This window comes from Polyodon spathula, chromosome 35 (assembly GCF_017654505.1).
Source record: "Polyodon spathula isolate WHYD16114869_AA chromosome 35, ASM1765450v1, whole genome shotgun sequence".
Classification (NCBI taxonomy): Eukaryota; Metazoa; Chordata; class Actinopteri; order Acipenseriformes; family Polyodontidae; genus Polyodon; species Polyodon spathula.
The window spans coordinates 2,481,650-2,498,535 of record NC_054568.1 but is presented as its reverse complement, the minus strand read 5'-3'; the positions used below and the strand labels follow the sequence as shown (position 1 = coordinate 2,498,535).

Sequence of the window (16,886 nt, the reverse complement as noted above, 5' to 3'; positions counted from 1 at the left end):
TGTTTAACTCATCTAACACTGACGATTGAGGATTAGGTTGAAGTTAAGTTTTGTTTTTTGGCAGCAAGGTGTTTTTTTCTTGGATTAAATCCCAAAGGGAATGATTTTTTTTTTCAGATACAGTAATTTACAACAGCATCAAGCAGATTGCAATAACAAAATGAGCAATGAATCTTGTTTACATTTCATCCTTTAAAGTGGTTCTATAATTAAATACATTTTAATTTGCGTGTCATAAATAAGCAATTATTATGCAATTAGCCATGTGCTGAAGTTTAACTACATGCTAATAAACCGTCAATAGATGCATAAGTGGATCTATTATTAGCCTACAATCTGAGCTTATATTTCCTATGTATGGTGAGTTTGCTTTTTGGGACTTGGTAGTTGTCTACCAAGTAGGAGATAGTGGTTAAAGTAAACCAGAAGGTCACTGATTCAAATCCCACCTCTGCCACTGACTGACTGGGTGTGATCCTGAGCAAGTCACTTCACCTCCTTGTGCTCCATCCCGCAGATGAGATGTTAAATCAATGTCCTATTGGAAGTGACTCTATAATGCACAGTTCACAGCCTGCCTCTGTGAGTGTTTGTGATGGTGGTCCACTATGAAAAGATGAAAGAAGATATTCTAGTAAAAAAAAAAAAAGACACACAAAAGACTGGTATGTAGCCTTACCGATATTATTCTCTAAGCTATCCAAACGACCTGAACGATGTGCATTTAAACCACATGCCTGCCATTCACAGCCATGTTTTTACAATGTGAATATGGCATTTGTAGCTTTAAATACCAGTCATTTTGCACTGGGACAGAAAACAACCAAGTCTAAAAAAACCTTACTCAGCAGAAGAGTCTCCTTCAACAACATGACTAGACAGCCCATTCCATCCCCTCACCACTCTCTGTGTGAAGAAGAGTCTCCTTCAACAACATGACTAGACCAGCCCCTCATTCCATCAACATGACTAGGCAGCCCATTCCATCCCCTCACCACTCTCTGTGTGAAGAAGAGTCTCCTTCAACAACATGACTAGGCAGCCCATTCCATCCCCTCACCACTCTCTGTGTGAAGAAGAGTCTCCTTCAACAACATGACTAGGCAGCCCATTCCATCCCCTCACCACTCTCTGTGTGAAGAAGAGTTTCAACAACATGTCTCCTTCAACAACATGACTAGGCAGCCCATTCCATCCCCTCACCACTCTCTGTGTGAAGAAGAGTCTCCTTCAACAACATGACTGAATTCCAACCACTCTCTGTGTGAGTCTCCTTCAACAACATGACTAGACAGCCCATTCCATCCCCTCACCACTCTCTGTGTGAAGAAGAGTCTCCTTCAACAACATGACTAGACAGCCCATTCCATCCCCTCACCACTCTCTGTGTGAAGAAGAGTCTCCTTCAACAACATGACTAGGCAGCCCATTCCAACCCCTCACCACTCTCTGTGTGGAGAAGAGACTCCACACAGAGCCAGGGCCGCAATGTCCTTAGTTTTGTGGTGACCAGAACTTCTTAGTGTTCCAAGTGCAGTCTCACCAGTGCATTATACAACCTCATCATAACCTCATTGGATTTGTACTCTGCACTTTTGGCAATATACCCAAGCATTCTGTTTGCCTTTCTGATTGCTTCCCACTCTGTGTGCTTGCTGAAGTGGTGAGTCTCTCTAGTTCTAGCCCCCCCATTTGGCATCTGGCACCACTGCTATAAATCCAAAACAAAAACTACTGCATCCACAATAGCAACCGAAAAACATGAATCTGGTTTGCTGTACCTCTCCAGGTTTCCAATGATGGTCCTGCTGATGAATGCTTCTTCCCAGCAGCTGTCTGGCTCTGCACTAGCCTCCTCTGGCTCCAGGGGGAGCTCTAGGCATGGGGGCAGCTCAGTCGGCATCCACACCTGACTCTGAAATATGAAGCACAGGGCCAAGAATAAAAAAAGAGTCTCCAGGATGCAAATTTCAAATTCGAAATCATCTCCTAAACGCCTCTTTTTTCACATGCGCAAGTATTGGCATTTCAAAACGAAACTCTCAAATAGCTGAGGGACCCTGTACATGCATACCCTGCTTATAAAATCTTACGTCTGAGCTTTTAAGCCCTCAAGTTTTTTGCCAATGTGCAAGTTGAATCTTTGTGGTTACTGATTATTGCTGCTGTTGCCGCTTGTTGTCGCACGACATTTCTTTGTCTGTTGTGTATCACATGTATTGTGTGTGCGAGGATGATTGTGTCGTGAGTGCTTGTTCAAGATCCCTCAAGAGCTGAAAGTGACCATGCAGCATAATCACAAACAGACACGTACACTTCTGTACAGAGAGTGCGCTAAAGACAAGTGCACGGCCTTATTAGAAACCTATTCAAAATCACGTTGTAAACCTTTAAATGTGGTCTTTTATCAATGTATGTTTAAGAAACACCTCAGCCCCCACGCCTTGCATTTGCAACGATCTTCAACCAGAGGGCAGAATACGTGAAGACATATGCAAGGACCAAAGAATGAACTGCATTCGAACGCCCCGTTGCTTCTGTAGTTTTTGATTTGCTGTGCATATGAAATTAAACCACTGGAACTGAAAATTAGTTGTGACAATTAGTGATTGTCTAATTTAATTGATGACTTTAATAGGCAACACATGCAATTAACTTAAAACAGTAAGAGAAAAGGAACACATAGCCACAGATGGCAAAATGCATGAGACTTTTCAAGATGTTTAATTAAAAGCACAAAGTGGTTTAACATTGTTTCTGAATCACTGACTACTGACCACAAATTGAATGAGGTTTTCATGCAGACAGGTATAGGAAGGAGGTCAATGAGAAATCTTGAGGTGTTCTAATACATTTGCACTCAACTGTATCTTCAAACACATTTGTGCAGAGGGGGTTGGATGTTTGCAGAACAGTTTTAGCTGATCGCTATTCAGTGGCACTGGAACAATTTTTAAAGTGGGGGTGCTGAAAGCCATTGAACAAAACTGTCACCCCGGTATATGATGGAAGCCGTGCAAAGCCAGGAGGCGCTGCCGCATCCCCAGCACCCCTAGTTCCAGCGCCCTTGTCGCTATCATTAGTTTATAAAGAGGGATTATATATGAACTATTATCATAACATAAACAATGCGTGTTACTTTTAATTAACTGGTTCTTAACAGTTTGTGTACACTCTCATTTTGGGTGATTCTATTACAATAATTAAAAGCTTAATTTTCTGTTCTCTAAGCATTCAGGTCAGTCCAGCAGATGGCAGTGTTGCTTTGGTTCTTTTATACTAATCCTGATATAAATGTATAGTTTAAGCACAGCAAAGTGTAATAAAGCTCAGTGAAAGTGTGAGACGCACAGTGCACAGAGGAACACTAGATGGCAGTATAACAGACAGAAATCTAAAGAGAAGGTAGTGATTATAAGGTATTTTGCTGAGCTGAAAGAGCCACAAGGTATGGCTATGAAATAGGGGTCTCTATTCACAATGAGATGTAAAGAATGATTTTCCAATGTGTGTTTTGCGAATATTTATAAAACTGTTCTTTAGTGTCAGTAGAACACGGACACTTGATTGTGAAGGGTTAAATTCTCATTATTCTTAATATTCTTAAACGCTCTCATATCATTCTCAAACTTTCTCCCTAGAACTTTGTCGTTGGCATAGTAACGGCCTTCAGTGAATCTTTCTATGCTGTTCTCAGCAACATGGGGCCTCTTTCCTTCTGGAATGTCTGGGTCTCTTGCAGGTGGCGTCTCTCCCGCCGGTACCAGGAAGGATAAGGTGTTCCTCCCTTCCTGGTGCAGCGCTTGTTTCTCAAGGCAAAAGGACACAGATGGCATAAGGAGGTTGGGAGGATGATCTAAGGCTGGCTCCTTACTAGATGGAAGAATTCCAGACCTGAACAACTCGGAACTCGGATCTTCGTCTATCACCTGACACTGTCTTACTATTTTGCCCCTGGGAGGAGCACCATTGTAACTTGTAGTTTATTGTCTTGTGTGCTCATGTTGTCTTGCTGCTACAATCTATCCAGGTTCTCGGGAACTCCCACCCCATCGCTTCACTCCTCCTATGGGGCCTGGTTTAAATGCTTATGTCTTCCGCTTTTTCTTCAGTCTGCTGACCCTAGCAAGCAGACGTTGCCTTCATACTGCAGTGTGTAATAAAGAAAGACCGATCTGCTTGAATATACCCAAAGACCGTCTCCGAGTTTTATTCCTTCAATTGCATTCAGAAAACCAGACTTTCTTTAAATAAGTCCTGAGTTACAGCTTGTCCTATCTAATTAATGCATTCTTCTTCTTCTTCTTCTTCTTCTTCTTCTTCTTCTTCTTCTTCTTCTACTGACTTTGCTAATTCTTTTTTGTGTCAATCATCACAGCCTGGTGACTTTAAAACATGTCTTCTCTAAGGACGGCTGGTACAGCAGAATACAGCCGTTACCCCCCCCCCCCCCCCCCCCCCTCAACTCTATACGTGCATCAGTAAAAAATGAGCAAACACGGCATTGCTTGCATCCTGTGAAGCCCCACCAGTTTATGTTGATGTAGTGTTCTGTGTTCAATATAACATCTATACAGGATAACACGTACTTGCATTCAGATAAATCTGCACTATTATTGATTGATTTCTTATACATTAGCAATAATACAGTGAGGCATACAACACACACCTAGGTGCGATTCTGAGGCTTCAGCTACTCTGGGTTGGTTCAGTATCAGTAGTCCGTGTAACTGCTTATGGATCTGGAATGTCCAGCTCTAGTGATTCAGTAAAGCCTACCAGCTGTAAAAAGAAAGCAGCGCCCCCTACCGGGGTTTCCTGGAACAGCAGGTCCTGTTCTTCAGAGAGCTGCTCTCTGCTGATCTCCACCATGATGTCTCTGCTCCGGTCCACAGCACCCGTCTCTCTGGGGAGATTCGTCATTTTACAGAAATCAACCACATCATTAGCCAATCCACAATTGTGCCCTGTATTAAAATTGGACAAGACACCGACCTTGGCATACCATCACCTCTGAAGCTCATCTAGTAACGTATTGCCACCTAACATTATGCTATGGCACTGATGGAGTACACAGGATTTTATACATGGGAGGTCTATCAGCTTCTGTGAGCAGGCACTGTTTTAATAGTTTACCACTGTAAATTTGTGTGGCCATTTTCCAGTTTTACCATGCTTACTCAGACTCAGTAATAATCTCTTAAAAACATTTAAAAAAATAAAGTTTTGTTGTTGAATTGCCCAATTCCCTGAGGTGCTCCTAGGTAACTGGCTCCCAGCATTGGGACAGAGATCTGCTTACTTGGTTGCGGTGTATGAATAGCCCACAAAGGCTAGATGAACTCCCAGAGGCACATCCTCCAGCACTTCAGACAGGCTCTCCTGTGGAAAACAAACACCGTATTCTAGGTCTATTTTTAAACAGGAAAAAGGAAAAACATGGCAAAGGGTACACTTAGAACTTTGAGGCCTGCAGTGCCTCCTCTGCACACCCAGGGCCACGGTACAGCATCCTAAGCCCTGTCTTTCCTGTTTCCTTCCTGAGGCAATTCCTAAGGTTGCCTACAAAAGACAATACCCTTTCCGTTGAACCATCCATCCCAGTCAGTTCTCATTGTTGTAGCTTAAAATGGTAGCCGTAAGCTTATTTTTTTTAAAATAATCAAAACAAAAGATGAAAGTTAAACGGGTGTGGTATTGGATAACTAGTCATGTTGTTGAAGCTCAGTCAATGGGATCCTTCAATACCATCTTGACAAAGCTTTGAGATGAATCAGCTGCTAGGAACCACACAAGCATAGAATGGCTTCCAATCATTGTATTTGTTCTTATGTTCTAACTAACTTACATCCCAGGTCACACCATGAGCGTGTACAGAGTACAGACTACTTGATAATCGTTTGGCTGTTTATCCTCCTAAGTGAAATAGCCACAGAAATCCATTTTCTGTTTATATAACAAGTATAATGCATGGAAAAGAAAGGATGTTTACTCCTAAATTAAACAACTGACTTTGGAAAATCACTTTAGAATGTGTTCCGCTTCTGCTTAGCAACGTGTTGTATTTTGGAACAAGGCCGGTCAATCTGTCAGAGCATTTGAATGAATAACAAAGCTAGACTCCAAAATTAGATCAAACATATTCGTTGAGCAGCATGGAATACGCGAACTCTACTCTGTCCTCACTCTTGTTGTTCAACAAGGCGCTGTATTTTAAAAGCGTTTACCCCAGTCTTTAATTATTATTTTTACTTTTTGAAAGAGATAAAACACAGGTTCATTTGACAAAACTACAACCAAAAAAAACGACAGTAAAGTCATATACTGTATTTCAACTACTCTGAAGCACTTTGAGGGATTAGATAGATCAGGGTTTCAGTTTTTAGCGTCGGTTCTTTCTCTGACCCTCTCTCCTGTGTAGTGTACCTCTCGTCAGTCTGCAAGCTGTCTCTCAACAACTGTTCACATTTCAAACGTTCAACCTTAAATTCTGAAGTAAAACTAAGAAAACGCAAGTCCTTAGCAGACTTTTTGCCCAATGCATTTATCAGTGTGAGCATGGCTTACTTTCTTAAAAGTTGAATTAATGCCAGGACATCTTACAAGACTGTTCTCCATTCTAGCAAGTACTAGAGAGAGTAAGCAATGCTGTGAAATTATAGTCATGTTGGGTATTGTTGCTATTAAGACCCAGAACTGTGTGAAGCTGTTTGTCATTTTTTCTGCATTTGATTGCATCAAAGTGCTACAAATGTATCTTTACAGTGATTAATACTCCCATCTTGGTGACATTGTGGTTGTTGTATTTGTTTGATTGGGCGCAACATTAAAATCACTTGTGAGTGCAAAGTTTTCCACAGCCACAAAATTGCGACATTTTGAAAGATATTTTGACCATGTACATTTTCAATAAGATTTTAATTCATGCTGTCAGGATAGAAAAGCCCTCGCACATCAGCTCAAATCCATTTCCGGGGGGGCGACATTGAAGCTCCCTGAGCCTGGGTGGATGCTGGCGTTTACGCTCAGGGACCAGCTTCGATTAACGAGGGGGAGAATGTGACGAATCTCCTCATAGCGGCTGATGTGTTAATAACATTAACATCAGCACACGTACTTGCCTCTCAACCAGAGAGCTGGCTCTTTAATTGAATGGTAAGATGTTTGTCTTTGTATTTGTATTGGCCTTTACCTAAACCCCTTTGAGAAATATTGTAATCTCACGGCTGTTTTCTGACTCTCCTCAGTGATTAGTTCCTTAAATCCTTAACTTTAATAAGGACCTTACACATGATAGTGTAGGCTATTGGGCTCAGAAGTAAGTTCTGTGTGATATTGTGATATAAAATTACGCAGAGGACCTTTTTGTCAACATATTCAGTGTAGCAGCCTTTTTGGTTGTGAATAGAATAAAAAAAAATAAAAACAGTAATCCTTTTTTTTTTTTTTGTACCTGTATTGGATCACATCATGCTACTTTGTTTATGCACAGTAAACCCTGAAAATGTGAGCTTATCAAAAAAGCTGAACTCACATAAACACAAAAAGAGCTAAGTGTGAAAACTTCCAAATCACAAGGCAAACTGTTTGAGAAAATTCTGCAAAGAAAATCTGCCTGCTTAAAGCAACACAGAGAAAATCGCTTGAAAGCTACAATGCGAACAAGTGAACATCCTTCTGTGGGAATGGTTAAACAGGCCCATGCTAACAACACAGACAGATTTTGTGGCGGCATTGTTGTGTTTAAAGTTTGCTGAGGCACTGCTGTGTTTATGATACTGTGCAAGTACAGTAATATATATATATATATATATATATATATATATATATATATGTGTGTGTGTGTGTATATATACATATGTGTATATAAAAATGAAGCTTTGATGGTTGAGGGAACTGAATCTGTTCAGCCGTGAACAAGGAGGAACAAGGAGGGACTTGACTGAAGTTTTTAAAATCTAAACAGGAGTTGACAAAGTAAATCCTAACCAATACGCAAGCACAGCACCAGAGGACACAGCTGGAAATTAAGTGGAAACAGACTTATAGGGAAAGAGACACTTCTTCACACAGAGAGTGGTGAGGGAATGGAATGGGCTGCCTAGTCATGTTGTTGAAGGAGATTCTTCTTCACACAGAGAGTGGTGAGGGGATGGAATGGGCTGCCTAGTCATGTCATTGAAGGAGACTCTTCTTCACACAGAGAGTGGTGAGGGGATGGAATGGGCTGCCTAGTCATGTTGTTGAAGGAGACTCTTCTTCACACAGAGAGTGGTGAGGGGATGGAATGGGCTGCCTAGTCATGTTGTTGAAGGAGACTCTTCTTCACACAGAGAGTGGTGAGGGGATGGAATGGGCTGCCTAGTCATGTTGTTGAAGGAGACTCTTCTTCACACAGAGAGTGGTGAGGGGATGGAATGGGCTGCCTAGTCATGTTGTTGAAGGAGACTCTTCTTCACACAGAGAGTGGTGAGGGGATGGAATGGGCTGCCTAGTCATGTTGTTGAAGGAGACTCTTCTTCACACAGAGAGTGGTGAGGGGATGGAATGGGCTGCCTAGTCATGTTGTTGAAGGAGACTCTTCTTCACACAGAGAGTGGTGAGGGGATGGAATGGGCTGCCTAGTCATGTTGTTGAAGGAGACTCTTCACACAGAGAGTGGTGAGGGGATGGAATGGGCTGTCTAGTCATGTTGTTGAAGGAGACTCTTCTTCACACAGAGAGTGGTGAGGGGATGGAATGGGCTGCCTAGTCATGTTGTTGAAGGAGACTCTTCTTCACACAGAGAGTGGTGAGGGGATGGAATTGTCATGCATGTTGTTGATGCTGAATCACTAAAGGGTACATAAGGACCTTTTTATTTTATTGTGTTACATGTTCCCATGTGCTGCTACAGCTGTTTAAGTAAGGTGTGTGTGAACTACATTTCCCATCATCCTCCTTCTCCCAAATGTAACTGAGATGGATTTAGCAGTGAGCAGGAGGAGGATGGGAAATGCAGTTCTGAGAGGTCCATGTGGGTGCATGTAAAGCCATCTTGAGGCAGGGAATGCAATTTAAAAATTTTAAAAAGTGGTCAAAATGTAAAATAAATAAATAAATAAATAAATAAATAAAACACACACCTCACTTAAACAGCTGTAGCAACACATGGGAACATGCAACACAATAAAATAAAAAAGGTCCTTATATACCCTTTAAGCATGTGTGAGGCACTGTACCACGTCGCTGAGAGCATGTGTGAGGCACTGTACCACGACGCTGAGAGCATGTGTGAGGCACTGTACCACGACGCTGAGAGCATGTGTGAGGCACTGTACCACGACGCTGAGAGCATGTGTGAGGCACTGTACCACGACGCTGAGAGCATGTGTGAGGTACTGTACCACGACGCTGAGAGCATGTGTGAGGTACTGTACCACGACGCTGAGAGCATGTGTGAGGTACTGTACCACGACGCTGAGAGCATGTGTGAGGTACTGTACCACGACGCTGAGAGCATGTGTGAGGTACTGTACCACGACGCTGAGAGCATGTGTGAGGCACTGTACCACGACGCTGAGAGCATGTGTGAGGCACTGTACCACGACGCTGAGAGCATGTGTGAGGCACTGTACCACGACGCTGAGAGCATGTGTGAGGCACTGTACCACGACGCTGAGAGCATGTGTGAGGCACTGTACCACGTCGCTGAGAGCATGTGTGAGGCACTGTACCACGACGCTGAGAGCATGTGTGAGGTACTGTACCACGTCGCTGAGAGCATGTGTGAAGTACTGTACCACGTCGCTGAGAGCATGTGTGAGGCACTGTACCACGTCGCTGAGAGCATGTGTGAGGCACTGTACCACGACGCTGAGAGCATGTGTGAGGCACTGTACCACGTCGCTGAGACAGTCATCCACCACGTCGAAGTTGGAGGTGTCGGTGGAGTTCAACACCTCGGGCTGGAAGGGGGGCTGGCAGTGTCTCAGCTTCTCCCAGTTAATACCAGCAAAGAAGGGGTGCCCCTTGAAGTCCTCAAACCCGCATCGCCCCAATCGCTGCTGCCTCCCACAGACCAGACCGCCAATGAGATCCCGGGCTTCTTTAGAGACCCCCGGAACAGACCTTGGGAACACAAAGTGATCCTGCAAAGAAACCGCATACAATGTGCTAACAATTACAAACAACTACAGGCATGCATTTAGCTATGAAATAAACTCTGCTTGAATGAATAGTGAAAAAGTGCTCTCTGATATTTGCTTACCAATAAAGTGGACATGGAAATAATGTATATTTGACTGGCTACCCATGTTGTTGCCATGTCTGTTTCCTTTAACACCCATGTTGACAAAGTTTGGGGATCAGCCAGCTACTAGGAACAAGAGGAGTAAGGCTGTGTTTTTTTTCACGGTCTACAAATAGATAGTTCAAGCTATTTCACAACTAAACATAATATTTATTAAAGCAGAAGAAAACAGCGTTGTCACATTCAAAACTGATCATTTCTCTAGTTATTATACAAATGTTCATAAATATTTAAATGCTTACCTGAAAAAGAGTCAATGCTAAATTGTATAATATAATGTATGTAATTGTAAATGCAATTTTTGTCCACCTTTTAAATACATTTTATTTTCACCATCAGTGAATTATCAAACAAAATAAAAACAGAAATCAATTTAAAAATATCACCAGACTTGTGAAACGCCCCCTTCTTGTACCGGACAGAGCGATCTTTAGAGGAAATGTTTTCGATCTCTGATGCAGCTGGTGTCTTTTTGGAAGATATTTTAAAGAAATCGTGCAGCTCTCTGCAGTGTGTGTTCAATCATTTACCGGAAGCAAACTAAACCGGCTGCCAGGTTTCTAAATCAGTATAACAGGCAATGCATCAGTAAGGCAAAAGTCTGCTGTGTTTATTTTTAAGAGACAAAAAAATATGAAAATTTACACTATTCTTTCAGAAATGGGAATTTTCACAGGGAACTACGTATTACCCGGCAATGGATACATTTCTTGGAAATTGTAAAATCCATGAAAAAAAAAACTACAGCCTTACGGTGCTTCCATTGTTTGTAAATGTTCTTAAACTCCTGTTATGAGATCACATTATGATTGAAGTACCCAGCTGGCGTGGCCCGGCTTAGTCTTTGAGATGTGATCACTTGAGCCGGAGTGTGTACCTGGAAGTTGATGATCTTGGCGTATGTTTCAGCGATGGAGTCGGCGTAGAAAGGGGTCTGACCGAAAAACATCTCAAACGCACAGATCCCCAGGGACCACCAGTCACACTCGGGTCCATAGCAGCGAGAGCTGTCCTCCACGGCGTGCAGGATCTCGGGGGAGAGGTAATCAGGGGTCCCCACCGCTACCGACGAACAGATCTGTGGGGAACAGTGCCATCCTCACCGTTAGAGACCTTTTACAATTGGGCTTCCGGGCTTTTCTATATATTATAAGGCTTGTATGAGAAATGAATCGTTCAGGATATGTCAAAATTCAAATATTATTCTGATGTTATTCTGTGCTTAGAACATGTGTTATTATAGTACTTCAATTTATAGCACAGCATGACGCAGAATTAAACAGTATTTGCAGAATTTGTTTTTGGTGCTAAAGCAGCACTGAGGAGTTGGCATATTGATATTGCAACACTACAGTTAAAAGTATGGTGCATTAACCCAAGGTGCCATTCAGCACACCAAAAATACTGATTTGTATTTAATTTATACATGACACAGTGAGGGTTAAACAGAGGATACACCTTGGACATGAATAGTACTGTGGGGTTATTTCCTTCATGAGTACACTGCAGTTACAATTGATATAAACTCAGCACTCTATGACCACTGATGGAGTATTCTGTTTATATAAGAAGTATAATATATGGAAAAGAAAGGATATTTAATCCTATATTTAAGCGTTCACTTTGGAGAATTACTTTTCTGCTTAGCAACGCAGCGTCATATGCAGCAGTACAATTCAACCAGTAATTCTGTCTTTGGATTCAAATGAATGCAAGACAGATAAAAATGAGCTTCAGAGGGTCATATTGTCCACTTTCTCAAATCACGCTGCGATTCTGTGTAGTCAGCAGAGGGTGTCACCACATCTTCATGTCACTTAATTTGCTGTGGCATTTTCCACTCCCACTTAAATTTGTAGTGGCTTGAGACAATTTCACCCTTTATAAACATTACGAAGCAAGCTGACAGTTTGTGTTTGCAGAGTGCGTTTTAACAGCTTGTAGGAGAAGCTGGATAATGCAAAAGATATTATTATTATTATTATTATTATTATTATTATTATTATTATTATTATTTCAAACTCCCTCCTCACTCACCATTCCGTCTTCCCTGAGTTTGAGACAGGAGCCAAAGTCTCCCAGTCTGATATGTCCCTGTGCGTCCAACAGGATGTTATCAGGCTTGATATCTCTACGACATAAAACAAGACCAACGTCATGAAACAACTGCAGCTGCAGCGTTGAACATTCAGTCTCAGAATTCCTGGCAACTGACCCTAGTAATCTAGACAGCAAATCAAATCCATTTCTCAGCTGTGTTTCCTGTTTAAGAGATTCTGTTTCCTTGCAGCAGTGCGCAGATATGTCAAAGACAATGATATGCAGTAGATGAAAAGGTACCACTTTCAGGAAATCAGTTCACGTTGCAATAAATCTTCTCCAAACGGCTGATGAGTTAATAATACTGACATCAGCATAAGACACGGACTTACCTCTCGACTAGAGAGCTTACACTCCAGTTAAATGGTAAAACATTTATCTTTGAAGTCTATGGTTTGCAGTTCAAGTCTAGACCATGCCTTTCCATTCAACTCAATGGGCTGAGATGCTAATTCATTGCAAAGTAGTTGCAATCAGACCATCTTTTCTAATGATCTTAATACCACCACCCTGAAATGTATAAACTGGTTTTCTGCAAAACACTTTTCATTGTATGCTTGCTGTATGCAGACTCCATGTGATCTACAGACAAGGTATGAGTATGCACCAGCCATACTGATGGCCAGCAAGTTTCTAAAGAGGCAAAGTTTAAGAAATAGTACAGTACCTTCCACTGAATAGTAGCGGAAACATTTCAAAAAAGAGAGAGAAAAAATAGATCAGGTTTAACCAGACTGCATGACCCATTTGCACAATACTTTTACAATTTCTGCATGCTTATACTGTGCATTTATCACAGGTTATTGCAGTTTGCCATGTTTGTTTTAACTCTCTGGGATATGCTTTAGCATGCATTCATTATGCTTTGCTTTGCTTTTACCAAGGACCTCTCGTCCTGGCCGAGGATTACAGGAACCGGAGCCTCAGCATGTTTTCCTAGTTGAGCTCAGAAAGGAAACTCGGCACGCGGTTATTTTTACTTAATTGAGACAGTAACTGGACACCCCACACAGAAACTGTCCTGACATTATCTTGCCTGGGGTGACATTATTAAAAGTGACATCATTCTGTCAGACAGCCTGCAGAGCAGAGTGCAGTCAAGTCACCTGTGATTGCCAGTTACATGCACCTGAGCTGCTTCTGAATCTCAAATAGACAGGCTGTTTCAGCCGTACAGAAATCCAAGACTGATGCAATCATTTGAGAATCTGTATTCATTCTTGCTAGCTGATTTCCAAGCAGTGCACTGAATGCAAACAGTTTTAGTCTAAAAGGCATTTTGGCACAGTATGAAATATCAGCGATATCTTCTTAGGCGTTCTTCATGTTGTTTAGATTCACTTCAATTTTCTGTTTCATTTCTTACACCCTGGTGACTTTTTAAAATGCATTCACAATCACGTCTAAGTTCTAAGCACATCAGATACACCAGAGTGTAACTATTTCCCTTTCAGCACCAGCGCGATTTGTTCTTAAGAGTAACAAAAGTCCCTTACTGTAGATCAAATGTGGCACATGCATCCACAACAGGGGGACAGGATAATCGTTACATGCTGGTGTACCTAGAGCTTGGAGATTATTCTGATAGCTCTATGGGAAAGCCTTGGGTGCTTTAAGCATCTGACTTCTAAAAAGTCCCTAGGATTGAAAAATGGAACAGGACCTCATTTATTTTGGATTTAGACAGGATTCTAGAGCTCTACGTTTAAAAAGTCACCAGGATGTGATCATCTGAGAAGACCCTTTATCCAAGAGAGGACCCTGCTTTTTATCTCGTCACGGGGTCTGGTCCTCTGCCCCCCTACCTGTGCACGTAGCCCAGCCTGTGTATGGAGTCGACAGCCATCACCATCTCTGCCAGGTAGAACTGGGACATCTCCTCTGGGATCTGATCTCCAAACTTACTGAGCAGAGTCAGCAGGTCCCCTCCCACATAATAGTCCATCACCAGGTACTGAGCAGAGACACACACAAGATCCAGAGATTATCAGCTGCAACACGGAACAGAAGAACTGCAACGAGAGGATGCCTCTCCAGCCATCAGAGCTTTTGGGGTTACTAGCAGCTGTTGATCTCAAAGCTTTGACAGGTCTTAAAGGATCAACAAGGCAAGGTAATCCATGCTATACCCTCACCACTCTCTGTGCAAAACACTGTTTCCTACCCTATCTTTATAGTGCATGTGGCCCCAACAAGTACAGTCTACTTCCTGTGTGTTAACCAGTTATACAAACACTTGCTTCTACTGCCACAGATTTCAATATAAGGATTAAAGCTGCAGCACTTTTGTCAAATGCTTGTTGGAACTCCAAGTATAAATGAATTTGTGCAGAACTGCTGATCCTGTTTCAGACATTAATACTGTCATCTCCTGAGTCCTTTGAGCCAGCGAGAATAAGGTGGTGTTAATTATGCTCGTATAATACAACAGGGTCAACTGTATGAACTGATTTTTATTGGTACGCTGCCCGGATAAATACATTTTGTTGACTCTCCAGTTTGTGTATATTCCCCAAAGGTAGTTTCCTCTCCTTTGTAACTTGCTAGCCACTACACCACTCCAAAGAAGCACAAACCCAGCACAGAAAAAAAAGCAAATGAAATACATTTTTACTATGAACGCGTTCCACAGCTGTGATTGAGATACACAAATGGTTGAAACTGAATTCTTAAAAGACAGTAGAAAAGTCAGAGTAAAAACCACTGTACATCAGAAGCCCTAGATGCATTCCATTGACTATATAATTAAAATAAAAGGTTGTACAATTAGTGTAGTTTTGGTACAAAACAACCATCATGCATCACCTGACTTATTTATTTATTTATAATTAATATGAAGGTTTTTCAATGATGTTCAAAAGTCAGAATGCCATTCCTAACTGAGTCCATCGCTGCAGTTTAACAAACAGATGGTCCTGTTTATTTTAGACATTTCTTTGGATCGGTTTATCCTTATGCAGTGGAATGTGGGACAAGACTGATGGCGGTTTTTAATTTTTTTGAGGTGTGTTTAGTTACAAACTTGCTGGGACTTTTTCCCAAAATAAACCTGGATGCGACTGGACTTGGACCCAAATCATCTCCAGTTTTTCTTACTGTTAAACTGACTTTTAAACTATAGTAATGATGAAAAGGTGCTAATATTGGAAGCTGCATAGTGTGATAAGGTAACATTTGGTGTGATGCTTATTTTAACATACATCAACTATATTTCACATTAGTCCAAGTTTATTTCATTTCTTTAGAGTTTGAGTACATCCGTATGAATATACACAGCTGTGCAGACTGATTGTTGTGACATATTTCGCAAGCCTTAATAAAAACAACATGAGGGGCCTAGTTAATTATAATGTTGTTTCAATGATTAGAAATAATTAGGGTTGCTACCGGTTACTTATTTCATTGAGACATAGTTTTGGTACATAGCCTCATCTCAATGTAAAACCCAGGACACCGACAATCTTAAAACGCAGTGAAATCGGGTTTTTGTACAGTGTAGTACAGCAAACGCATCATAGGAATTACAAACAGTGCGTAGAATGAATCAGAAAGCGTTTTGTACCAGTGCGAGGCTCTATCCGAAAAAAATGGTACGCTGATGAAGGCATTTCGTTGAAATATTTGCCTGCTTGACTCTGTTTCTTATTAGTTTTTTTACAAAGTAAAACTAGACAAAAGTGGCTGATGCTGTAATGGTTGCCCGCAGGAATACCAGAATGCTACCAAAACAAGAAGGGCCGAGAAGACTAGAAGGAGCAGTGGAGATGTTAAAAGTAGGTCGTTTGAGTTCACCAGACACCCGGCCAGCAGGGGGCACTGTAGTGCAGTGAGGTGACTCAGTCCCTGCTTTGAATTCCTAACCCGTGGTAGCACCAGAGCTAGATTGCCTATGGAATCCCCAGCAAAGATAGATGAGATGCTCTACCTTGACTGTAAAACTCGCCCTGCACCCCCACCCATGCCTTTGCCAGCTGGGCTCCTCAGAGATCCATTAGTGGTGTTTTAATAATGTTACCCGCCCACAGTCCTACAGTAGTAGGCAGGTACTTGTACTGCTGATAATCCATTTCCAGGTTCAAGCATGCCAAGTAAAACATGTCTGGAGTAAATCCAGAACCGAAATTCCATATCAGTTAAACAAAACATGAATTACAGTTTGTTTTATATGTTGTCCGTTTTTGGCAGCGGTTTTGCAGCCAAAAATAGAAAGTGGACCAAGGCTGCCAAAATGTGATAGGGAAAGGCTCAGAAACACTCAAGGTAATTGTTCAAAAATAATCTAGACTAGGGCCGGTACCACTTAAACTTTCCTGCAGACCTGGCAGTGTCTGTTGAGAGAATGACTTCAAAGTATGGGCTCACCAGTGCATTAACATCAGCCTCACTGTATTTTTACACTACACTTCTGACTTTATACTCAAGCATTCTGTCTGCCTTTTTCATTGCTTCCCCACACTGCCTAGTTGTTGACAGAGATGAGTCTATTAGAATACCA

General features: G+C 41.8%; 1 protein-coding gene across 3 annotated transcripts in view; it reads right to left on the bottom strand.

Annotated features, from left to right (window-relative positions):
- Nucleotides 1-16,886, bottom strand: part of LOC121303900 (myotonin-protein kinase) — a 34,112-nt gene that overhangs the window by 7,950 nt on the left and 9,276 nt on the right. For 2 of the 3 annotated variants that reach the window (XM_041234754.1, XM_041234756.1), the window contains exons 5-11: nucleotides 14,197-14,345; nucleotides 12,329-12,422; nucleotides 11,169-11,369; nucleotides 9,882-10,130; nucleotides 5,303-5,382; nucleotides 4,780-4,906; nucleotides 1,782-1,915 (exon numbers count right to left, since the gene is read on the bottom strand). In XM_041234754.1, coding sequence (XP_041090688.1) covers nucleotides 1,782-1,915; nucleotides 4,780-4,906; nucleotides 5,303-5,382; nucleotides 9,882-10,130; nucleotides 11,169-11,369; nucleotides 12,329-12,422; nucleotides 14,197-14,345 — 1,034 coding nt within the window. The remainder of the gene's footprint in view (nucleotides 1-1,781; nucleotides 1,916-4,779; nucleotides 4,907-5,302; nucleotides 5,383-9,881; nucleotides 10,131-11,168; nucleotides 11,370-12,328; nucleotides 12,423-14,196; nucleotides 14,346-16,886) is intronic. The other variant, XM_041234755.1, reaches the window with a different exon arrangement.